Below are 27,050 nucleotides of genomic sequence, written 5' to 3' on the forward strand. Positions count from 1 at the left end.
GTACCAGTATCTTTTTTAGCCATGCCATTCTAAGAGTTTGGATTAAATATAAAACAGGGCTTTCTTAAGTTTCTTAAAGTTGAAAGAAGAATTGAAGTTGGAAGGGCATATGTGTCATTGGTTCACATTTTTACAATTAAAAGATTTAACTACATAAGAAAAGTCACGGTTTTGACTATAAACAAATGAATTTGAAATCGCATTGTGTGCTAATGAAGAACATATATTTGCTAAGATTTATAGACTGTTGTAAAAACTGAATTTTGAAAATGAGTATGTTAAAGACTGTATTGTCCAATGGGCAAAGAATTGTGGTTGTAATGATTGACCAATGGGAAAACATGTGGACTAATGGATTGAAATTGACACTGAATTATAATCTAAAAGACAACTTTTATAAGATGCTGTATCATTGGTATTTAATGCCTATGAAATTGTCAAAAATGTGTGCATTTCCTTTTCTTATTTTTCTAACTTTTGTTTCTTCTATATATTTTTCTTATAATGAAACTTAATAAAAAGTTAAAAAAGTATACTTACTGAAAAAAGATTACAAAGTATGGCAGTCATACTGGAATACTGATGCAATAGAAGCAAGGAGGCAAGGTCTCGATTCTGTAGCTAAGCACACGTGCAATGTTAAGCTAGATGTTGGTTGGCTTTGACTTACATGTTGTATGAGCCAGCTAATTGTAGTTTATTTTTAGTAAACTAAAGTTCAATAAGCCATTGTTTGGTATTATCTATAAATCCAGTCTTTACTTAAATTTTAATCATGCTTTATTGAAATCCGTGGAGTCGTCACAGTTTGAAATGACTACTTAAGGTACTATACATGTTTTTAAGAAACAATCCTGCTATAAAACAGAATACTGAATACTTACTATTGCATTTCAACTGGAAGATGTTCCTTTAGAGCAGGGGTGTCAAAGTGGTGGCCTGCAGGCTGGATGCGTTATTGCAGGCCACGCCAACCCCAGCTCTGCAAAGGCAAAAAACGTTGATACGCCGCAATATGTCACATGACACGATCGAGTTTGACACCCGTGCTTTAGAGTATCTCTAATGAGCTTAGAAGAAACACAGTATAATGAACCTGAAGAGGAACAGTGAAATATCATTTAGCCTTGGGTTGACATGACTTTTTGCAGCAGCTCTTTAATGGGTGGTTTCGCACTCTGCATAAAGCCTGAGTAAACTAGAGTTGATTGGACTCATATTATATGCTAACCCACAAACCTGGTGTATAAACTGGAGCATCTACTTCTTATAATATATGTATCTATTAATTAGTAGGATTTACAGATTGCTGCAGTTAGAATTGACTCTGATATTAATTCCAAGCCAAACAAATTGCATTATAACTTACGACGATCTATGAAGCGCTTTAGAAGAAAGGATCTGCTATAGCTGGAAAAAAATGCCTTGCAAGCTCTTCCTTCCCAATGACACACCAGATGATACTGATGCAGTTGTGCAGGTAACAACACAAATGTATAGTCCAATTGTGTGTGAATGAAAGAGAATAGGAGACAAAAGAGAGATATCCATAGATGAGAGAGGTTTTCTTGGAACTGGCTGGAGTGACACATTGAAGTTTCTTATCAAGAGAGCTAGAAGTTTTTTTTTTTTTTTTGAGTTTCAGAGCTACAACAGTTACGTGTGTGCTGAAGATTCAACAATTGCATCAAATAAAGATATAACAGTAGTAAGGGCACAAAAAGGTCCAACCAGGACCAAGAATACTCAGGGAAGGAAGTCTCATTAATGGACTTGGTGTGGTTAGCCAGAAGCTGTTCAATAGGAGAAACCTAGGGAAAAATTTTAGTAGGTAAGTAAGTCAATCAATCACAAAGCTACTGTGTGGGAATTGTGTGGCCTACTAAGAGACCCCTGTAGCAAGATATCCAGTGGCAATTGCCTATTGAAGAAGCCATGGTGGTGGTGATTCTTTATTCCTGTGGCTCCTTGTAACTGGAATAAAAGCATCTTCTCTAACTGAGCCTTTACCTTGATTCTTTGTGTTGCTAGCTTTAGAACACAGGTTTGAGTTTCCAGAAATAGATTTATTGCTAAATCCTAGGTAAACCCATAAGAGATTGAGACTTAATTTTCATAAGATCCTGAAAAAGTATATCCCAACAGATTCTGGAGTGCCATCAAGGACATAGATAATTCTCCTAATAAAAGGGAACCAGCCACAGATCAATTTACTACACATATTCAGCAACAATCTGTCATGAGGAGTGTGCAGGGAGGAAGACAAGCTGACATATGACATAATGACCATCAATTATTTAAAATGGTGAAACCTAGAGAAGTCAATGAATCATTAAATAATCTTTTAGCAGCCAAGACAATTTAGAATATCAGATGTCTTTTTCAAAGACATCAAAAGGTTGAAAGCAATATAGAAAAAGACAAAAGGTAGACAATTAAAAGTTTTAACATCTTTCCTAAAAAGAAAGAAATTTTGTTTATTGAGAAAAAGACTTAATAGAAATTATTACAAATATTTTTTACCTGTATTACAAGATATTTTAAACATATAAAAATTCTTCACCAGCTTTAGAAGACACTCTTTATAGAAAACTCTTGCCTTTCTGTAGTATTTTGGTTCTCATGCTTAATTTTAGATGGTTGACCTAATATGATCCTTTTTTTTTACAAAACTTTTGTAAGTCTTTTGGTGGGGATGGGAAACATATTTGTGTTTGTTCTTTTATTTTTCATTTGCAGACATCACATGTTATTTTAATTTGCATATTTGAGTTAAATATGTGATCAATTGGTCTATAATCCAATGACAATAGATTAATACTAGAATTCAAATTGACGTATTAAAAACCAGTTTCAGTCACATTTTTAGAATTTGCCATCAAAAGATACAGTGATAGGAACTACCCAATGAAATGACATGGATATATCTGGCATTTCCAGGAACTGTGTATGTTATTCGGTTTTTAAAAGTGCCTTTCAAAAGAGCTGCAAGAAGGAGATATAGCATTTATTAATACATATGAAATTTTTTATATCTGTTTTTAAAAAGTATGGTGGCCTACAGTAAAAGACTTGTGAGTGAAATTTCTGTATTCAGAAGCAGAGTATCCTGCCTAATTATACTATTTGTCACCTGGAAGTATTAACTACCTGACCTTAGATTATAATGCCATCTGGGCCCTGTAGGACTATTTTGTAAGCATCTGCTTACAATTTTAATCATACTACATTTACTTTTCAGGAAACCAAAATGGATTAAAGCAATGCCAAGTAAAAGTTGTAGCACCAGTTGACTCAAATCAAGTTTGGAACCTCCAAGGTAAAATTGTATGAAGCATCTTGGCATTAGGGTGGGGGTGAGGGGTAGCATACAGGTTAGACCAGTTACACTAGCTTGTTCCCATGGAAAATGCCTGGAGAGGTTTTTTCTTTTTTTTTTTAAAGGAACAGTACCGGTAGTTTCAAACAATCTGAAAAGGCTTTCCAATTTGGGGCCTGTGAGGTATTTTCCAATACCGTACGTCTAATTCAGGGTGTCCTGCAGTCTCTCAATATCATGGAATTTGGTTCAAGTATTCTCAGTGATAAATCCACAAGAGAGAAGGCAAAGGAAGGGAGCAACGATTTCTTGAGCAAGAAGAAACAAGACAGAAACTTTAAGGGCGCCCAAAGGAGCTCTTACTACTGTATATGAATGCTATTCCTAACAGTCAAGGCACTCTGCTACCGATCCGAGCGCTTCCGTTTCATTTAATTCTCCCCCGCTCTTTGCCATTTACTCCCTTTTCCCGCCCACACCCCTTGGAAGCTCGGCCCTCCTTCTCCTCCCTAGGCAACCTGAAGGGGCGGATCCAGTAGCCGCAGTACCTGGGCCAGGTGAGCGAGCTGTATTGCACAGCAAGGGTGGGATCCTGGTCGAAGAGCGGTAAGTTTTGCCGGAGCGGGGGGAAACTCGGCAGGGAAGCCCTGGAAGCCCGGGTCGCTGTAGATTCCTCTTTACAATCCAAATAACACTTCCGCTCCTGAACTGCTGGAGCTTCGGGCTCTTACGAGCCTTTTCTCCCCGCGTGTTTTTTACTCGCGCCCCTTTCTCGCCTTACGCTCTTCTCCCCCTCGCCGGACGGTTAGCTTTCCCCAATTCTTCCCTTCCCAGCTAAGCACCTCGCTTGGGTTCTCTCATGTTCATTTTGCGCTTGAGTAGTTCCGCTCGTCCTTGTCCTCTCGTTTTCTGAAGGAGTCTGACGTTGCGTCTCCCTTAGGATCTTGCTACAAAAGACTTCCTACGTTGCCCCTCTGCCTTTTGGGTTCGTGGGAAAACCCGAAAAAAGCGTTTTTCCTAAAAGAGGCCTCTGCCCGAGGGCAATTTCAGCGAGTTCTTGCCCAGAGTTGACTGCGGGCGTGTTCGACACTTGTCGATTATTTACTTCTGGATGTAAACACCCTCCAATCTTTCAAAGCAGCTGAGAGCAGGTACAACTGTTGCCTGGCTTTGATACTAGCTAATATCCTTAGAAGTTCAAATTCGGTTAGAGAACATCAAAACCTTCCTTAATTTGCAAATTATCTGCATATGGTGATTTAGCAGTGGTTTAAACATCTCAGTTATTTGATCATAGTGAAATGAAGTACCTAGGGTGGATTTATTCAGCCTAATATTCCCTCAGAGAAGGTGTACATGTGGTATTGTGACATATTGTAGGCCATATACTTGGGGAAAATTTATCCACAATATTCATTAAAATTGAGACCTAGAAGAATCCCAATCTCAACCAAGTTGATGTACAATTATATTTAAGCAAACCTTAATATGAAATGAAAAGGTTGAGTAAATGCATGGTGATGACTGCCTTAAGTACACAAACCAGTTTTAAAAATGAGATCAGATCTTTGAAACATTTCCTACAAAGCAATACAAAAGCTGTAACCTTTTATATTTTAAGCATCTTTTCTAGAACAGCATAACTACCCTTGGTAGTGTTTTACTAGTTTGGATATCTGAAATTAAATTCTGAAATCAACATGTATGTAGAACTTTTTTTTAAAAAAAATACAGCATTATACACCATGTATGTTTGTATGTAAGTAATGCATAGAGATGCGGATTATTATTGCAGATGAATTCATAGATAACATATATCAACAAAGGCTTGTGGGTTTGTTGTTTTTGCTGACCTTGTGAACAAGGTTGTGATTGTCTTCTCTCACAGATCTCACAGTTGCTGGATTTTATGCCTGCTGCTTCAAGCATTTTATCTTTATCAAGGTGAAGAGCAATAGTAAATTATTGATATCTTGTTGCCTACACTATTTGTAAATGTTAGTATTTTCATAATGCAGTGTAAAAATAGTGTTAGAATAAGATTTTGAGCCTGAGCTTCAAGAATCGGGAATCTTAGTGTATTACATTTTAATTTGGCCAACACCATTATACTCTATGTCTATTTGAAAGTCTACCTGGATAACTTTCAGTTCTTCTGTAAAGCCAGAAAGGAAAACAAGGAAAACAAGGTAAAAGGAAAACAAGTTCTGTTGCTAAGATCTATGCTGTAATTTTTCTGGAGATCAGTCATAGAATGATATCAGAGCAGTTGTGATGGAAGAGGTGGGAATTCTGTCTAAGTTTTCCTAATTTGGTTATGTCTGTACTAGGCTGAAAAGTTGACGCTGGCGTGTTTTTGCATATTTGCTTATTGTACTTCCTTTACTCTCTTGAGGAAGTTTTCCTTTTTTTAATTTAAAGGGCAGAGCTATGGAGTAGTAAAGATAAATGTACTATTATATATATATGTAGCTATTATATATTACATTTCAATGTAATAGTAGAAATCCTCTTTTAATATAAAAACAATTTGTATTATAGGTTTTACAAGAAGTGAAATATAGTCTAATATTAATGAAGAGGATTATAGATATTAATGTGAAAGTTACATTCAGTATTTATTTCCATTCTGCTTATCAGTATTGCTTTAGTTTTTTCTTATCTTGTCTATAGTTTTAAAGATGGGTATTTCAGGTATTTATTTCTTTTATCCAGCTTTTATTGCTTCTCATGCTGACATCTGCATGCGGAACTTAGAATAATCATTCTGTGTATAGCCATGTTGTATTTATTGATTGAATCTAAACTTTTCTAATTTTGCTTTAATAAAGCAAGGTTATAGTCAAAAACCATAAACAGTTTGAAATGCATAGGTTTTATTTTCTTCACTATATTTTCTTGTTCTTCCTAACTTGTCCCTTCCAGTTATTAACTTCATCCCATCTTTGCAGTATTATGTGCCTGTGTACTGATTTGTAATATCATTCTTGATATAGGTTCAAAACCTCTACTGTGCCTAGACCACAGGTCGGCAACCTGCGGCTCCGGAGCCGCATGCAGCTCTTTGAGCCTTCCCCTGTGGCTCCCAGCCTCCTCTGCCTTTGCAGAAAGAGACAGAGACAGAGAGAGGCAATTGCGCTTCCCTGCTTCTCTCTCTCTCTCTCTCTGTGTGTGTTTTTGTGTGTGTGTGTGTATCTGTGTGTATGTGTAAAAGAGAGTGCACTCACAGTATTTTCCGAGGAGCTGAAAAGCTTACTGGGCGGAGCTCCTCCCTTTGCTGCATCTCTGCAGGAAGCAGGAAGCAGGAAGGGCAGGAGAGAGCTAGTTAGCCCAGCTAGGCTGACTCAGGAATTCTGGGAGTTGAAGTCCATGAGTCATAAAAGAGACGAGGTTGCTTGTTGGACAACAGCTTGAAGCTTGCCAGGTGAGCAGCAGATAGGAGGGGGGGGGGAAAGAGAGAGAGAGAAAGAGAGAGGGAGGGAGGAAGAGAGAGAGAGGAAAGAGAGAGAGAGAAAGAAAGAGAGCGGGGGAAGAGGAGTGGCAGACCAAGGGCAGATAGAGAGGGAGGGAGAGAGAGACAGAGAGAGAGACCCTTTTGACATCTAAAATGAAGATAACACTGCATATATCCTTTTTTTATCTGTGTGTGTATGTGTGTGTGTGTGTGTGTGTGTATACACATACATATATACATATACATATACACACACACACACATACATACATACACCTATAATAAAGGTAAAAAAGGATATATGCAGTGTTATCTTCATTTTAGATATCAAAAGGGTTTTGTGGCTCCCAGTGTTTTGTTTTTGGTGGGAAACGGGTCCAAGTGGCTCTTTAAGTGTTTTGGGTTGCCTACCCCTGGCCTAGACTAAACACAGCTACATTCCAAAACTTGATTTTTAAACTGCAATTGTTGAATAATCTATAATAATTACAGTTAAATACTCTATTGTGATGTAGTACAGTGTGAAAACAGCAATATAGATGGGTGAATCACAAGAACAATATATGACAGAAACTTTCAAATACCTGACTTCTTTTCAACACAAACTGCTTCAAAAGAGGGAAAAAATATGAGAAACAACCCTAGTAAACTAGCTTGGTTTTTAAATACTATTTAACCTGGGGAAGAGTATACTGTATCTGGTTATACTCTAGAGTGATGCATATTGTTGAACTACATCATTGTACTGTCTTATGATTATATGAAGGAGACCTGGAAACAGGACCACATAATTGATATACCTATGATTTCATAATATGTCATGAAATCTTTTTATACATCGTTAAATACTGCAAACTGGATGGCAGCACTTTCCTAATCTTTAAAAAACTTTAAAAAACTACACAGGGTCAGACATGGTTAGTATTTGGCAAAGACCACCAGGAATTTCCAGGTTAGATTGGAAAGATTAAAAAAAAAAAAACTCCCAGATGAATGCAAACCACATCTTTACTGCTGCCAAGAAACATACATTGATGTGCACTGGTCCATTAGGTGTTGAATACAATTCAGAGGAGACTTTACTTAAGGCTCTGGAAACTGAATACTTTGAAGGTCAAAGAAGCAAGCAGGCATGTACAACATAATCATTGTGTGCAGAATTCTATGTCTAAGTTATGATCTGAGACATCTGTATTATTCTGCAGGGTTTTTGCTTTTAAAAGCAAAAATTAAAAGTGTTTTGTGCAAATCCCTCTCCTTTTCTAGATAGCTGTAACCCATTGCTAACTATTTGGTTCCAGAGATTCTTAACCAAAAATGCTCTTAAATTTCCAAGAAATGTCAAATCTCAAAATTTGTGCAAATATATTTTATTTGATTAAAAGAGAAATTCATGGGAGGAAAACAAGATTCCTCTTTCTTCCCAAAAAGAATGGCTAATGTGATCCAGAAACTTCAAATGCTTTCCATGCAGCTATCAATAGGACAAAGCTCAGCCCCGTCTCCCTTTAAGCAATTTTGGCTGTTTTTTACATTCTTGATTTCAAAGGAAAGAGCCTTTAATCCATACATTAGATTAATGGAATGATCCATTTTTAGATTAAGTGCACAGAAATATTGCTACATTATTATTGCCTTATTGATCAACTGTAGAGTTTGTTGTTGTTAGTTGCAAAGTCGTGTCCGACCCATCGCGATCCCATGGACAACGTTCCTCCAGGCCTTCCTATCCTCTACCATCTTCTGGAGTCCATTTAAGATCACACCTACTGCTTCAGTGATTCCATCCAGCCACCTCATTCTCTGTCATCCCATTCTTCTATTGCCCTCAATCTTTCAACTGTAGAGTAGCATTCTTCAACTTGACAAACCTCAGGTATATGTTGGATCAGAAATCTTAAGCATGGCTATAGTGGTCCATAGTAAGAACTGTTGTCCATTAAGGGAAAAGAAGACTAGAAAATATAGTTGCTGAAGCATTTCTTTTTGCTATGTTGGTCATTATATATATAGTTCTGATAAAAGGCATATATGTTGCTTGAAACCTGTTTTAAGGTCGAGGCCATTGATAGCAAAAACTGTAAAAAGGAAGAGGTCACCAGTGTCTGAGTTTTCAACACACATACTGTATACCCTCGATGTTTGCTATAGATCTAGTCAATGATAACACACGGTGGGATAAGTATCCTAATTTTCTGGGACTGCTAATGTTTGATTGTGCTATGCTATTGATGCATTGTTGTAGAGAAAATATTTGGTGAACCTTTATATCCTGTATTGGTCAGCTTGGTTATTCAGTTCTGGACACTATGCTTTTAAAAAAAAGATTCAGACAAACAGATTCCAAAAGAATATTTTTTTTAACAATTAGACCCAATTACTTGTTTATAGCAATATCTTAATTTGGATTCTTCATAGAACAGGAGGTTGGTGACTCTGATCTTTTGTTATATTAGACTTAAAAAATTGTTATGAAAAAAATGATATTTGCAGCAGTGATACCCACAGATTTGGGTTAAATTGGGATTGGGAATGAATAGCTTTACAGAAAGAAATTGTGTGCATAAATATATAAGCCTGAATTTGCATACTGTATACAGATTATTAGATATGAGCCACAACCATTCTGATTGGATGCATTTTTCTTTTGGCCTTCTGTATTTTTTATTTATACTCTTTATTATACTCTTTATTTATACCTTTGCATTGTTTAGCACTCTAACATGCCTTGTTCTTACTGCTTTCACATTGTGGTGTATATGCCAATGTAAAGAAGTTATGAGATGATCTATAATAACAAAAACCAGACTTATTTTCAATATAACATTTAATTTTCATGATGGCCATACAAATGCCTTCGAAAACCTACAAGTCGATATGGAGTACATTAGTACTCTCTGCTTACGTTTTCCAACAGTTGATATTCTAAATATACCACCTTTGAAATCAAATATTATATAGTTACCATAATTGCTAGCTCTGACAGTCTGATGAAATGATCCATGAAAAAAGTACAAAATCTGTTTCAGCAAAGATAAGTGTGGTATCCTTAATATGGCCATGTCTGGTTATGTTCTTCAAGAAGGAAAAGAGAATACAGTATGTGCTTGTCATTGGATGTACTGTTTTGTAATTTCTTCTGTAGTTGTTTTTTGCAGTCCAATTATCTGCAATATTTGAGGTTTTGAATTTGTTGCCTGCATAGGATTTGGGAACTCACAAAAAAGCAGTTAAATGTGTATCAGCAAACCTTTGGCCACTCTCTCTAAATTGTTTATTTATTTTTTTAATCTCATTCTCCTTAGTATTGTACAGACTACTTCATCCTGTAGATGTGCCTTAAATTACAACTCTTAGTGTCCCTAGCCAACTGATCTGATACAGTACCTAGCAATGAGGTTGTACAACAAACACATTTCTATGTTATTGTATTCTATTTCTATTTTATTTCTATTCTGTTATTAAAGTAAATCGCACAGAATGGATAACAAACTTGGTACACTGATATATTTGGGGAAGGGGGGGAGACTTTAATATGTATCCCGATGTTTAGATTTGATCTTGGAGTCATTGTATTGGAAATACTCATAAAAGTCACCTAGTCCAATTCCCTACTCAATACATTACAATAGCAATGTTAGCAACTTAAAGATGCTGGAACTTTAGAAGTTGAAGTCTACGCATTTTAAAATTGCACAGGTTGAGAATTGCACTAGGGCATCTATGACTATTAGCTTCTGTTTGAAGGAGATCTCATCCCAACATGTGCCTGCCCGACTAGCTGATGGCTTGTTCAGTGAGGAAATCCTCCGCATTCCTAGCCTGAACGTTCTTGTAATTGTAATCTGTTGATTCTGATCCTGCTGTCTCAAGTCCAATGCTACCTCTGTAGGATCAGCTATTTAAAGGTGTTATCATATCATCTTTTAGCTATATTTTTAAATACTAAACATATTTGGATCTTATACATATTATTCCTCATATAGCCTTGTTTCCAGATCCTTCACCATCTTGGTAGCCCTCTTCTGAATTTGATTTAAATTATCATTGTCCTTTCTGAACTGTGGTGGCTAAAACTGGACCAAATACTTTAAATATGGTCTGACCAGGACAGAGTAGAATTGTATTATGTCCATGATATGGACTCTATGCTTCTGTTAATGTATTGCGAGATTGTTTGACTTTTTAGATACTGCATCGTACTGTTAATGTTTGATTGCACACAGATCCATTTCACATGTAGTACAAACCATGCTTTCCTCTATTGCTTCCATTCATCTCATAATATTTTCCAAATTGTATTTTTCTCTGTTAAATTTCATTTTATTTGGGTCAACATTGCTCTAGTGTGTCTAGTTTGTCAACTCTGATCTTTTTAAAAATACTTTTTTATCTAAAATATTAGACAACCCTCATAGTTTTAAGTTTTTTCTCTATGCCCTTATGTAATATTTGATAAATATGTTATACAATATATAACCTAGACCACAAAGCTATGGAATTCAAGCCATTAAGGAGTACAGTCAACTGTGTATCTAACTATATTATCATGTATCATCATTTTACCTTTTTATGAAAAAGAATATTATGAGATATTTTGTTGAATGTTTTGCTGAGGTTCAGGTATGTCTATGATATTTTCTTTCATCTACTTAATTTTTCTTACTCACTTTGATCTAGTAGTTATTCTTTCAAAGAAGGAAATAAGTTAGTTTAGCACAATTTACTTGCAACAAACCTACACTGGTTCCTTTTGCCTAAATGTTCACATATATAATTCTGGTTAGAGGCTTTGCCTAATATATATGTTAAGCTGACAGGTCTATGGTTTCCTGGTTCTTTTTCCTTTCTCTTTTTGAAGACAAGGATAACATTTTCTCTCCTCCATCTCTCTGAGACTAAGCTAATCCTCCAGGAGTTCTCAAAGATTATTGATAATGATTCTAGTTTTTTTAGTAACTTTGGATTTAGTGAAACTGGATCTGGAGATGTGAATTCATTTAAATTAGATGAATTCTCTCTTAATAGTGTTCCCTTCTTTTCCCAGCAGAATAACCATGGTTATTTAGGGTTTCTTTCTGAGAGAAAGTAAATGCAAAATATGATTTAAAAGGTTCTGTCTTCTCACCAGTCACTCATTGCTGTTTCACTGTTTCCTCCTTTTTATAGTAATTTTCTTAAAAATTGCAAATACAGAAATCAATGTCAAGTATGGGGAAATCAGGAAATTCAGGCAGTTCAAATGAATATAAAGTTTTATTGCAAGCTCAAGCTCTCTACAAAAAGCTGAACTATTACCAGTCAAGGCAAATTGGTAGTAGATAAGAGTCAATAGAATTCAAGGAGGGCTGGATGAAGAACTCTTGTGGGTACAAAGGGATTTGAGACTGATAACATGTTTGATCTCTCCCTTGGGTTCACTTGATCATCTGCTACACTGAAACTAATAAAAACTAAAAGAATAAAAATAGAAGGTAAAGAAAAAATAGAAAAATAGGAATATAATAAAGAAAAGAAATATATAAACAACTTCCCCCTTCACCCTTTATCACATGTATAAACAATTTTAGTAACTTATCACCTCTTAAAATATAAGAAATGTTCTGTTCTTCCCAAAGGTCATTTCTTATCATTAAACAAATCCTTAAAGCCCCGTCATTTCAATCTTGATGTCAGCAAAAGTCCATTAAATGTTACCAGAGATAACTTGTCTATTTTAATCTTGATCAAATAAACCAAAACTATATTTCTTCCTTTTACTTTTAACAGTCTTGGTTGTTAGTTCCTTCAAGCTTAGTTTTGAAAACTAGATCTTGATTTCTTTTCATTTTATCTTTGTCCCTTGTTACAAAGTTCTTCAAAGCTTTAACAAATCTCTTCTGTAAATCCAATATAGAAAAGTTATCCAGGTCACTCTTGGTTTGTTGTTTGTATATCTCTTTTAATTATTAAGACATCATCTGATTTCATTGGTACATCCAGTGTAGTATCTTTTTCCATGTCGTTGTTATAAGCTGTCATTTTTAAGTCCTCTTCCAAATCAATCACAATCCTGTCAGGTAAAACTTGTTCTGCTTCCATAACATATTTTAAACTCAGTGTATCCATAGAGGCAGACACCCTTAAAAATAACTTCTGAGTCCATTATTAAAAAAAAAAAAATCCTTCAATATGTTGAATGTTGAAGTATTCAGCTTCATTCTATAGTTGTAAATTGAATTCAAGTGTTCCTCCCCTTTAATTGTAATCCTTAGTTCCTTATAGTTCTCTCTAGTGTTCAGTTTTTAAAATCTTATTTTAACAGACCCTTGTCTGTTCGTAAGTTTCAAAAAAAGTTTCAATTATTCTTTTACTGCTTATTCCAAAAACCACACACTTGTATTTAATTCCCCCCACACACAAACATTGGAAAGACATCCAGTGTTATAAAACTTGTCAATTCTAGGGTTTGTAATAGCTGAAAAGCAGTTTGCAAGTAATTTTCAAAAGTGATTAGAAAAGGAAGTAGTGAACTCAGTGTCCTTTCAAATGCATCAACCTCAATTTGAGCAAGATGGCTATTCCCTAATTTCCCAGAATTCTAAACTTGCTGGCGATTGTTGTCATGTAATGTCCTCACAGGAAACAACTGTCTGGGGCATTTATGGGTGATCTCAAATCATCTCCTTGTCTGGAGAGGAATTACGAAGAACTGAGCTGTTTGTGCTCTTCTGCCCACCATTTCTTTCCTCACAATGGAGTTACATTCTCTTTAATTTTCCTTTCATTTCAAAAATATCCAAAGAGCTTTTTTTGTTATTTTTGTTATCTTTTAAAAGCCTCAGTTCATTCTGAGCTTTACATTTTTTTTTGACAATTCTTATAGTTTTTAAGATTCCATTTCATATAACCTTTTAATATTGTCTTTGCCAACCACATTCCACTTAATATAACCATTACCAAGGTTTATCACTACTGCTGGTCCCCAGAAACAATGACAGAGCAAAGTCTTCAGGTTCTTTCTAAAGATCAAAACGATAGGAGCAAATCTACATTCTGAAAGATGATATTCCAAAATGTGGGAAATGTTTCCCCCTTCATTTTCTATACATGCCCCTGTATTTCATTGTAAAGATATGCTATGCATAACTTAATTCATTTGAACAGTTGTTTTGACTATGGGACAGTTGATCGTCTCAGTATACTGAAAAAGTTAAGTTGACCTCTCTGTCTTTTGACCTAGAAAGAAATCAAATCAGTTGATACAAAAGTTGGTTATAAGAAAATCAGAGCAATGTGATTACAATCACAATTGGTTTCTATTGCTTTCTCTTTAGAAAATGAGCCTATAAACTCTTCATACATTGTTTGCTGTGTGTATTTTATCCTTCTAGATAATGGCGTCACATCCACGCAGAGTTCGACTGAAACCCTGGCTAGTAGCTCAAGTAGACAGTGGAATGTATCCAGGTCTTCTTTGGCTTAACAGGGATGCAAAGCGATTTCAAATTCCTTGGAAGCATGCAACTCGACATAGTCCTCAGCATGAAGAAGAAAATACCATTTTTAAGGTAACTGAAAAACACAGTTCTATTAGTATGCTACATAATAGAATGGGATTGGTCTCTCTCTCTCTCTCTCTCTCTCTCTCTCTCTCCCTCCCTCCCTCCCTCCCTCCCTTCTCTCTCTCAAATGGATGGAGGATGAAATTAATAATAGCAAAAGTAGCATACAAATAATCTTACGTTTGTTGTTCTGTAGCAATAAAATGCTTTGTATGTTCAGAGATGCAACCTGATGGAGATGTATGCTGCTTTGTTTTCATAAGCAGGACCACATTCTGATCTGAAGTCCTAGGTGAAAAAGCATGCATGCAATACAAAGACATTAACATACAGGGAAAAATGAGAGGCAAAGTAATATACAAAACACAATATATTCAAATAGGGTTTCAGGTAATTGGTAGATAAAACTCTCTTCCAATCAGTCTTATCTTTGTCTACCTTGAGTATTTTGTGCTATAGCAGAACTAATTTCCCTGGTATATTGTGGTTTTCCTTCTGAGAATTGTCAGATTCAAGGTTTTAATTATCTACTTTTCAGCTCTTCACCTCTTTATGTTTGCATTCTTGTCGCTTGTCGCTAAAGTTCCTTATCTTAAGCATCTAACTTTTTGGGGAGTTAGCCTCATTCAACTCTATTGGATTTTCTTCTCAACATTTTGCTGAGGATTATATTCACCTGGATTTTTTGAAAAATGTACATTTGTTCTCATGAAGTACAGGTAGTCCTCGACTTATGAACACAATTGAGCCCAAAATTTATGTTGCTAAGTGAGAATTTGTTGTGAATTTTGCCCCATTTTTTTACTTTTCTTGCCACATCTATTAACTGAACCATTGCAGTTGTTAAGTTAGTAACATGGTTGTTAAGTGAATCTGGCTTCCCCATTGACTTTGCTTGTCAGAGGGTTGCAAAAGGGGATCACATGACCCCAGGATACTGCAACCTTCATAAATATGAACCAGCTGTCAAGCATCCAAATGTAAATCACATGACGATGTAAATCACGATACTGCAATGGTCATAAGTGTGAAAAACAGTAAAAAAAATCACTTTTTCAGTGACATTGTAACTTTGAACGGTCACTAAATGAACTGTTTCAAGTAGAGGACTAACTATAAATTTTAGCAATGCATGTATAAATGCGGAAGATTTTTCATGCAACCATTTCTGACAATTTTATAAAGAGAAATAATCAGGGAATAAAAGTATTTGTTAATGAGTTTTTTTGTTTGGTGTAGGTTTTCTCTTTTCTTTTATTTTAGAAGATAGTGAATTAATTTTATCTAGTTAAACTTGGAATTCGATTCCACATTTAAAAAAAAGAAATTGTAAACACTGAATTGATTTCTTTTAACATAGTCAGGTATCTTGTTAGAAATAGCTTGAGAAAGAAGACAGCTAATGGTTTTAAGACATTTGTGTCTCCTAGAAAGGTGAAAGGAAACAATTACCTGTTGCAGAAAGTATTTATTGCCTAGGTGTATCTTATAGATGAGAGTTTGTTTGGCAGCACAATTCAACAGAAGCTGGCATAATGACAACACTTAACTGACATGATGTACTTCGCTCTCAGGCGTGGGCTGTGGAAACAGGAAAATATCAAGAAGGGGTTGATGATCCTGATCCCGCAAAATGGAAAGCCCAACTCCGCTGTGCTCTCAACAAAAGCCGTGAATTCAAGCTCATATACGATGGCACCAAAGAAGTACCAATGAATCCAATTAAAATTTATGAAGTATGTGACATCCCACCATCCCTGACGCCAATCATTAATCCTGGTGAGACATGTGTTTAAAGAAGCATGGAGCTAATCCTAAACTAATTGTCTTATTGGGAGTGAGGCCTTCTAAATTACTAAGGTTTACGTGAATACAGTAACTATATTGAACAAGCATCTCAATTTATCCTTTGTGTTATTTAATTGACTGTACTTCAGATTCCATTCTACATACTTAGGAATTTACTACATATATGGTACAATCTAAATAGCTGAGTTTCCTTTTGAAAGCCAAAATTGATCAAAAACTTTAAAGTTCAGGTACATCCTGGCAAGGATCCAGAGTAAGAACATGAATTTTGGGTTTTGGGAGATCTAGTTTTTTTATGCATCTGTCATTGTTGACGGTGGATTTCCTTTCCCTTCATTTTGAACTGAAATAAGGGCACCATTACAAATGCCCCTATTCTAAAAAGAGTGCTACATTGGATAGCATTTGTTAGGAACTTTGGTTGCACATTTCCTGTTTGCTAAACTGGGCTTTATCAGCACATGGCTGGAAGAAATATAATATCTTGGGTTAGTTGTTGAATCTGAAGGGCCAATAAATATTTGAGAAAGCAAACTTTCTTATCTGCCATGTACTTTCTAACACTCTAGCTACATAGTTCAAGGAGAGACATTATAGTATTCTCCTGAAACCCTCAAACTCTAGGAAAACTGCTTTATGCCACCAGATCTGAACTGAGAAACAAAAATGAATTTTGGATTTCACAGACTCTCCCATGTTTGGAAACCAACAAATATTTAGCATAAGAATTCCAAAGATTGAATTACTCTGTAACACTTTCATAGATCTCCGAAAGAGAAATTCCATTTTTTCCTTTGTTTTGTTAAAAATTAGAGTGTTAATTACTTTCTAATTTTTCAATTCCTACATTTTTTTCCAGGTTCCACTGGTTCAGTTCCATGGGATGAAAAGGATAATGATGTAGATGATGAAGATGAAGATGAATTAAATGAGTCTCAAAACGTAGCAATACAGGACAGTTTTCCATTTCTTAATATCAATGGTTAGTAGATTATTCTGACATACGGTTAATGAAACTGAACTTAAATGTATGTTTTAAACAATTTTTTTTGTTAATGTTGCACTAAACAACATTTTGACAAATGCTTCCTCAAAAGTTTATCTCTAGATGAAACTAAATTAACATGCAATATGCTACAGAGATATAACTTATATTTAGCACAAATGGTACATGCTGCTCTCCCTGGTAAATATTTTCATCCTGCTTTTTGTGTATCTCTTAGATACTTAATAATAAATGCAGGTAAGTGTATGTACTTACTGAGATATTTTTGAATTTCTGCAGTCAGTCTGACATTAAGTGGAATTCAAAATCTTAATTATTAACTTGAAGTCTTTCTATATGCGTGTGGCATAATCTTGCTTTCTTTGCTTCATGTCTGTCTGATGTAAGGCAAGTTGGATTTTAAAACAAAAGGCACTCCCTTGCTGCTGAGAATTTATTTTAATTGGGTTCCTGAAGATTATGAAACTAAAGCTTTGGAATTAATGAAAGGGTGGAATAAGTTATGGCAATGGTATCGGCTCTACAGGAATCTGAACATCGGCTAGATGGCAACAGATACAGAAAAATCAAACCTTGTTGTTATTTGCTGGTTGTCCAGATATTTTATAACCCTAGATAAGTTTATGCATGCCATATGGCATCCACCACTGCTATTTGAAACAGTATAAGAAGACTAGACCACAGAAGGTTGTTTCCATGGAGGCATACTGTCCCTCCCACATACACATTGTGTACCATACTCTTTTGGAAGAAGGTAAATTCCCACAGGATAGCAGGGACAGACACACCTTCCTGGCAAAGGCAATATGTAACAGCTTTAAAAGTCTTGGAATTCCCTGGAGCTAAATTCAGGTTTTTCAGGTTTTAATGCATCATTGGTTCAACAAATATTTCTGCATTAATTTTCCAGACTTAAATTACATTTTGATGGAGCTATTTTTTAAGTTTTCTCAATGTACAAGTGACACATTTTTTTTTTGTATGCTTTGCATCTAAAGCTTTCTTTTCCCTTTTGTTCTCTTTTGGTCTAGAAGCAACCGTGACTTATGCTGTAGAAGGCTTTATAGATGATGACCAGCACCTTAAATTGCACTTGGAAGCCTACTGGGAGCCAATGCAGCCAGTGGGGCAGTGGTGTTACATGGGTATAATGAGAAACACCAAAACCTGCCTGCATGGCTACATTCTGACCAGCTGTAGCTTCCAAATGCTCTTCAAGGGTAGCTCCATGTAGAGTGTGTTACAGTAATCCAAACAGGAGGTGACTAAAGCTTGATTTAGAGTACCCCACAACTGTGGTAGATGTCACTGCATACCTATGCTGCAAAAGGGTTGATGGGTAAGCATAGGTTGCAGATGGCTGCAGACAGGCTGATGCGCATACCTCCCAAATCCCAACTGTGCATTGTGTGGAGGTGTACATCCTGCATGCTGATTGGTTGATACAAATTCCTGTTCTGTGCTTTGCCTAGCCAGAATGTTAACATTTGCAGTTGTATAAATGCAGCAGCTATGCAACCATCTCTGAATGACAGACACATACATTCCCTGACATGCGTGACAGAGGCTCTAGGTATGAGTCACCATGACTAAGGCCTCCCAATTCAGGAATTGGTACAATTGATGCATAAGATAAACCTGTGCAAAATCCTTTTGGCCACAGTTGCCGCTGCTCTGCAACTCAGCATATCAACTCTGAATGAGGAAATCTACCCCCATGTTGAGTTAAAGCTGGAAAAACCCAAGAACCAGGAGACCTTAAAACCTACAGTGATTCTATCTTACCAGGGTTGAGTTGAAGGCTGTCCTCTGCCATCCAAACCCTCACAATTTCCAGGTGCTGGGAACATTTGAGGCCATCACTTGATTGGCTCAGAGAGGTAGAATTTGGTATTATTGGCATATTGGTGAATCCCCACTCCATGCTGATGGATAACCGTATCTAATAGCTTCAGGTTGAAGTTAAATTGCAATGGGGAAAGGGTTGAGGCACCGACAAAGCAGCTCTACAGCTATGCTGATTAGGAAGATATGGTTATGTTTGGCTTTAGAACTACTATCCTTCACTTGGCTGACAGTTCTAGGAATTATAGGCCAAAAGTGTTATATTGCACTAATACAATCTCTTATTAATACTTACTAGAAGAAAAGAATACAAGTTTTATTTTAGATTATCAGGTTTGATGAAAGGGGAGGTAAAATTCCAATAGTACAAGGTTAATTGCATAAGGAAGTCTAATGAAACCTGCTTGTCTGATATGATTGAATCTCTTTATAAATATTATAAATACATTTCATTTATTTTACTTAGATTCCCCAATGGCTCCTGCTAGTGCAGAGACCTGTAGCCCTGAAGCTGTGTGGCCAAAGAATGAGCCTGAAGATGTGGAGATGCCAATGCCTCCTGCACTGCCAGCTTTACAGCATGATATGTACAGCTCTCCTGAACTTTGGATTAGTTCTCTTCCTAGTAAGTCTTTTTGGTCCAGGAGCCACTAGAATAAATAAAGGACAAATCATGCATTCTTTTGTTTGGAAAGTGTTGAGTTCACCTCTAATAAATAAGCTGCATTTCTGAAAGATTTGTTGAACAAATGCAAACATTCTTCTGCAGTTATTGTTCAAATTGGTCTGGGCAGGAAATAATTCTGATTTAAAATTGGCATCAGCTTGTAAAAGAAACCTGCATGGGGTCCTCGATCACAGTTGAAACTTTAATTTGGTTATAAGTTCTTGCAGTTATTAAGCGAGATCCCCATGTGACCACTTTGGTGCATGACCATCACCTCGGCACTTGCAGCTGCAATCGTTAAACTGAGCTTGAAGACAACTCAGGTGGGGAACATCTTGTGAGGCCCAGTATAGGGCATGCACAAGCTGAGGCACAATGTCATAGCCTGGCCCTGTGGTGTGGCATTTCTCAGTAGAAGCATGGGGCCTAGAGGCTTGGGTCTTTTAGAGTCTCAACCATCTGCTACTGCCCTACGTTTAAATATCAGCCAAAGCACTGTTGCTGTCACTCAAAAATGCCACCTCACACTGTTCCCCAAGGTACAAAAGCCTTGGGAAGTGGCATGATTGCCATTATTGCCCAGTGCTCCTACAGTAGCTATCTCCTGCATGCTGCTTGCTTTCAGAAATGTTATTAATTGGGTATCCATTATGCATAACAAGTGATTAGATTGTTGCTATGGGTAACCACTGGATTTATATAGTGGCAAGTCTTTTAATAGTAACTTTGCCATTATTTTACAATCAATCTGACTCCATAATGTTAGGATTTTGGGGTTTTTTTTTTTTTTGTAATAATGGCAAATTATATCTTTTTTTTGCATATACCAGTGGTGTCTCCTATATTGTGTTGATTTTATTCAGTTAGATATGGTACACTGTCATTTTGGTTCCTGCTGTACTGCCTGATACATTAATAATGTATTCTTCTTAAGTGACAGATCTCGAAATCAAATTTGAATATCGAGGCAAGGAGTTTGGGCAGACAATGACTGTAAGCAACCCCCAAGGCTGCAGACTTTTCTATGGAGAATTAGGTCCTATGCCAGATCAAGAAGAACTCTTTGGACCTATTAATTTGGAGCAAGTCAAGTTTCCAGGGCCCGAACCCATCACAAATGAAAAGCAAAAGCTGTTCACCAGTCGACTGCTTGATGTAATGGACAGAGGGTTAATACTAGAAGTCAGTGGTCATGCTATCTATGCTATCAGGCTTTGCCAGTGCAAAGTATATTGGTCTGGGCCATGTGCACCTTCCTCTACCACACCAAACTTAATTGAAAGACAGAAGAGAGTTAAGGTCTTTTGTTTGGAAACATTTCTAAGTGGTGAGTAGCTCTAATGCCTTTGAATCACTATCAATAGATAACCTTGTAATCTATGGATTAATACCATAAACTAGCCTAGCTAGGGCTGTATCCCTGTTAGCATTATAGAGTGGATACAGCTGTTTTTGTAGTTAGTCCTTGCTGGGTCTACAATGCGTAGCTTATGTTTTCTATAAACCAGAAAATGTGAATGGATATCGATCCAATTTAATGTACTCCATTAAAGCAAAGGTTTCTGCCTATTTCCTTCTTTTTGGCCCAAACTGGTCTCTGGTATCATTCATTCTGTACCTCTTCACATTATTGAAAGTTATGAGTGAAATAGTATGAGCAGCTACCTATTCTATTATAGTTCATTATTGCACAGATCTGGTTTTAAAGTCTAACTGAAAGCAAATGATTGGGATCAATTGATACAACGGGAAGGATAGGATAGGATAATTGTTTCAAGTAATTACTTCAAATATGTCATTTCAAAATGCATATATATCTTACTGGACATTACCAATCTGTTCTTTTACCATAATAATGTAATTTATTATATACTCTCTTTTCACATTCTTCCTCTAAATTCAGAGTTAATTGCCCATCAGAAAGGACAGATTAGTAAACAGCCACCATATGAGATCTACTTTTGTTTTGGAGAGGAATGGCCAGATGGAAAATCAAAAGAGCGAAAGCTGATTGTTGTTCAGGTAAGAAAACAATTTGCAAAAATACTGTATGCTACTAGTCCCTAGTAGAATAATGCAGTTGCATCTATCATAATATAGGCCTTCACCTAGAATGTGTAAAATCTGCTTCATGGGTTCTTTTGAATATGAGCAGATAAGGCGTGTAAAGAGCCAGAGCTGCTGGTCCACCAGTGCACATATTTCATCTCTTATTTTCAGGTTTTCTTCTATTGAGCAAGATGATCTAAAGCAGGGGTCTCCAACCTTGGCAACTTTATGACTTGTGGACTTCAACTCCCAGAATTCCTCAGCCAGGGAGTTGAAGTCCACAAGTCCTAAAGTTGCCAAGGTTGGAGACCCGTAATCTGAAGGAAAGACTGTTAATGTAAAGACACCTTTTCTCAAACCTTGTTTAATACAATTAAATCTGAGAATGAAAGTCAGGATCCACATTTCCTTTTCATCTAATAGACTGAGGCTATTGATGTTCTAAAGTTAACTAAGGAAATGTAATGGACTTAATGAAACCCAATAAAATGAGACTGAAATGGAATTACTGATTTTGGGAGGGATATCTTTCCTGTTTAGTAGTAATAGCAGAGTACCTGAAGAATCAAGTTTCTAACATGTTTTTTTTAATCTATCACCATCATTACAGGCAGAGTAAATAGTCAGAACTTTTTATCTTTTGACACCAATTCTTACTCGATTTGAGCGGAACTACCTTATAAGAAATTTCCCAACAATTCAAACTAAAGACTACAAGTATTGTATACCAAAAGTAATTTAAAGTGACTACAACCTATATCAGTGGTTCTCAACCTTTCTAATGCTGCGACCCCATAATACAGTTCCCCATGTTGTAGTGACCTCCAACCACTTATACATCACCGGGTACCAGGGGCATGGCCAAAGAAAAGGGGGGGAAAATGGCGGACAGCCTTGTCTGGCGACCCCCGTGAAATGGTCATTCGACCCCAAATGGGGTCCCGACCCACAGGTTGAGAACCACTGACCTATATAGTCAGTGAATACCTCTGCTATTAACTAATTACCAAAAGAATAATTGTTTTACCTGTGTATAAATGATGATTAAGGAGAGTCTTGACACATTGTGCTAACCATAATGTGCTAACCAGCCATAATGTGATTTGTCTATGCTATACAAACCGAAATACTATGTTTTCTGTATTACAGAACATAGGTAGAGAACTGTATGAATCTAATGATTGTGATTTACTCTTTTGTGAATCTGGCCATAGGGATCTACAGCTCAAGCAATCCCACAGAAATTGTTAATACAACTTTATTTCCATAAAAGACAGAGGCTTTTTATTCCTTTTTAGTATCTATCTGATATTATTCTATTGCTGTCTCTTGCTGCTATGCAAAGCACCTTTGCATTGCTATGTAGGTGCTGGATCTGAGCAGGCGTAGCTTAAACATGAAACATAGTGTGGACTGTAGGAATTGCAGACTTGGATTTGCATTAATGAGTTAATGGAAATTAATCATGTACCCTAATGTCCTTGGAAACAGTTGTTTCAAATAGCTAATGGTATAGCGCAGTTGGTGCATAGTTGTTGATGCATTTGTTACTGCCATGGCTCCTCTTCATTGCTGCAGTGGAGCAAGGACTCACTGGTGACATAATCTGTACTAGCTAATAATGTTTTGATAGAATACTACATATCTATTTTCAGTCATCTAGGTCATGGTTGTTCCAAAGGTGCTTTTTTGTTCCTTGAAAATGTTTCGCTTGTCATCCAAGAAGCTTCTTGGATAAGAAGTGAAACTTTTTCAAGGAAAAAAAAATCAACAAAGTCTAGTTGCTTTTTGAAAATCACCTTTGGGATGGAATACTACCTTTCTTTTTCCATTTCGATGCTGCATAGAATGCTGATAGTTGCTGCATTTTTTTTCTATCTCTGTTCTGAAGTGTTTTCATGACTTTGATCTCAAAAAGCAAGTTATGTAAACTCTAAATGTGAACTTTGTGAAGCACCGAGAATCCTTCGAGATTGTGCTGGAGTATAAATGTGATCAATCAAGAGTACATTTTTCAGTAGTCTTCACCAGCTTGAGCATTTGGCTTATTCTAGGTTCTCAGAAGAACTTTCAGGAATTGATCATCTTTTGTCAGATTAACAAGAACTTTCTTTTCAAACAGGTAATTCCAGTTGTAGCCCGGATGATCTATGAAATGTTCTCTGGTGACTTTACCCGCTCCTTTGACAGTGGCAGTGTGCGTCTACAGATCTCTATCCCGGATATCAAGGATAATATTGTTGCCCAGCTAAAACAACTCTACCGTCTGCTGCAGAATCACCAAGAAGGCTGGCCAGTGCAACCACCAAATATGCAGATGACCCCACCCCTCACAGCACAGTGATGACCCAGTCTTGGATCCAGCAGTTGTCTGTATTCTTCAGTTCTAGATTGAAATTAATTGAAATAAGAACACTTTTAAATATTTCTTCATATGTGACATTTTAATGACAAATATTGATATACAATATAATCTGTCATAAATAATTTTGCAAAAGTTGATCTAGTTAAAGTACACGTAGACAAGCATATTTCTCTAGAAATGTTTTCACTTTTATACATGTAACTATATAAATATAAAGTTTAAACTTTTCCTTGCTTGCATGTAATGCTATGGTGCTTTTTTTAAAAAAAAAATAAGTTTGACAGGAATACTTATTTCACTCCTTTATTCTTAGAGTATTTTTAAAACACAGTTTAAATGCATTCTATTAATTCATAATTACTTTTTAAAAAAAATTACTCCTATTGCTGCTGCTACATGTGAAATTTGTAATGAATACAAATTAAATTTTTCAAAATAATGATCTGATAATTAGCAGTAGGCAGTTTGATTCTATTAGCTATTGTTTGTTGTTTTATTTCTATATAAATGAGAAAGTGCATGAATTTTAAGCTGAAAAGGATGTTTTAAAATTAAAGTGACTTTAAAACCAATTGAAAACAAAGACAATAATAAATATTAAGTTTGGTAAAATAGAAGCTCTTTACATGTTTTTCTATGTTGAATGCTGTAGCCTAACATGTAACCTACTTGTACAAAATGAAAAAATTGTTCAAATGCAGTCAGTTGTTTCTAACTGAATTAAACTGTCACATTGCTAGAAGATACAAGACAGCATGTGTAGGAAATTTATTTTTTGTTTTTTTTTAAAAAAATGAATGTTGCCAAAATGTGAATACGCAAAATGAATATTGTAACAAAAGCTCAGTCAATTGTAAATATGGCACTTTTAGGACTTCTGGAGAAGAAATAGTGAACTGAAGACCATGGCAGAATGAAGAGCCAAGAAATAAACTGGCACTTTATAATTTCTCTCTGGATAAGAAGAGGAAATCACCTTATAATTTCTCCTGACAGCTGTTCTTCATGAGCAGACTGCAAGACAGTTTAGACTCTGGGAGATGAGGGAAAGTTATCTTTGTTCAAATAACAGTTGGCACCTTTAAAAGGTCACAGGGTATGCATTCTTCCTTTTCAAATCACTTTAGCAAATTGCTTTTTAACTGTTTTTCAGGAAAGTTAAAGGAACCTTTGGATTTACATGTTTTATAACACTAGGTTACTTTGCTTCAATTCTTAGCAAAAAATAGTTTTAAGGATTTTTTTTTTTTACTGAATAGCAAAAAGGTAATTAGAATGCTCATTTTGGAAAGATACAAATGATCTAAAGGTCCAGATGGATTTGAAATAAAATTTTGGAATAATAAGAATTCTTCCCATGGAAAAATTAATATTTAAAAGAATACGATGAATCTTTGAAGGTTGACACTAGAAGGAAATCACAAAGAATTAAATATTACAATTAAATGAGAAGTTAAGTTTGGCTTCTAACACAGAATAGAGCAAAATACTTAACATTGGGCATATTGAAGAATATTTTTGAACAATAGACCCAGAAATTAATTTTAAGAGCATATGGCATTATAGATAGAGTGTGTTTAAAAGATGTTATGGTAGAGCAGACATGTCAAACTCACGACATCACGTGATGTTGCGAAACATATCAGGACAGTTTTGCCATTGCTGGCAATGCGGTGGGGGTGGCTTCCATGTGACGCATCCGGTAGAGGAACAAGTTTTATTGGACAAGATTGAGATTGATCTGAAGATGGTTTTAAAAATGATAGGCTACAATCATGACATGGAAAAAGATCCTAGACATATGAAACTAGAGCAGCGGTTCTCAACCTATGGGTCGCGACCCCATTTGGGGTCAAACGACCATTTTACGGGGGTCGCCAAACAATGCGATCTGCCATTTTCCCCCTCAGGGGGCGGCGGCGCGCATGCGCGCTGCGCATGGGGGCGGCGGCGCGCATGCGCGCTGCGCATGGGGGCGGCGGCGCGCATGCGCGCTGCGCATGGCGGCGGCGACGTGCACGGGGCGTGCATGGGGCAGTGGCGTGCACACCTGGCACGCATGGGTGCGCATGGGGCACCAGTGCGCACGCCCAGGGCGCGTGGGGGCACCGCGCATGTGCGCTGCGTCCGTGTGGCCGGGGGTCGCCGTATGAAAAGGTTGAGAACCGCTGAACTAGAGGATGTCTTAGTAATTAAAAGTGATACAAAAATAACAAGCCAAAAAAATGGCCTATATAACTTTCCTATACTTTATTTACAAAAGACATCTGTTAAAGCTTTGAAAAATTTTGTGAGAAGGAACAAAAAAACAAAACAGATCAAGTTGACATTTGAAGGGATTGAAGATAATTGTTAAAAGTAAAATAAACAAATGTAAAATTGGTTAGAATAGATACAGTTATATCTGGTAACCTTTATGCCAACCAGGACTTCATGACAAGATTTTAAGAATCTGTTTATAAATAAGGCATGAAATACGGTGAGAAGTTTGTGTTTTGCATTTTAAGAGGTGATATGTTACTAAAATTGTTTATACTTGTGATTTAAAGGGGAAGTCATTTCTTTATATATTTTTTTTCTTTACTATATTTTTACTTTTCTTTCTGTTATGCACTTTGTTTTTTCTTTTTCTTTTGTATTTTTATCTTTAATTGCAATGTTTAATTACAATAAAATATGGCAATTTTAAAATTGTAATTGTAGTTTAATTCTAGACAAGCTATGATGGAAAATGTATTTTCATATAGCACATCACATTGTGTTTTCTTAGCATCAGATACATCTACATTTTTGCTAGGTAGCAGTTACATATACCTGAATCAAACCTACTTTGCATTCCAAAGATAATTGGCATTCCGCTTTCTACTAAGTATTTGTTTTGGAACTTCTTGTTTTGAAAATCATTTGTATATTAAAATGTTTTCATAGCTGCTTTTTCTACAATAAATGGAATAGTTGGAATATTGTCTGTTGTCTTACTACATGGCCTCGT

The 27,050-nt window shown here is 36.2% G+C and overlaps 1 protein-coding gene across 3 annotated transcripts; it reads left to right on the plus strand.

The window, feature by feature from the left end:
* Nucleotides 1–3,779: 3,779 nt before the first annotated feature.
* On the plus strand, nt 3,780–27,019 carry IRF6 (interferon regulatory factor 6). 3 transcript variants are annotated; one of them, XM_039361392.1, is made up of 8 exons: nt 3,780–3,876; nt 14,147–14,323; nt 15,892–16,096; nt 16,986–17,108; nt 19,444–19,602; nt 20,579–20,971; nt 21,548–21,666; nt 23,816–27,019. In XM_039361392.1, exons 2-8 carry the CDS (start codon nt 14,150–14,152, stop codon nt 24,035–24,037), a joined length of 1,395 nt encoding a protein of 464 aa, XP_039217326.1. In that variant the 5' UTR covers nt 3,780–3,876; nt 14,147–14,149; the 3' UTR covers nt 24,038–27,019. The 3 variants fall into 3 exon arrangements, with proteins under 3 accessions (XP_039217326.1, XP_039217327.1, XP_039217325.1); XM_039361393.1 differs by having other exon boundaries at nt 3,828–3,925; nt 20,585–20,971; XM_039361391.1 differs by having other exon boundaries at nt 3,829–3,925.
* The last annotated feature ends 31 nt before the right edge of the window (nt 27,020–27,050 follow it).

Source organism: Crotalus tigris, unplaced genomic scaffold (genome assembly GCF_016545835.1).
Source record: "Crotalus tigris isolate CLP2741 ecotype Arizona unplaced genomic scaffold, ASM1654583v1 scf7180000019259.915256, whole genome shotgun sequence".
Lineage (NCBI taxonomy): Eukaryota > Metazoa > Chordata > Lepidosauria > Squamata > Viperidae > Crotalus > Crotalus tigris.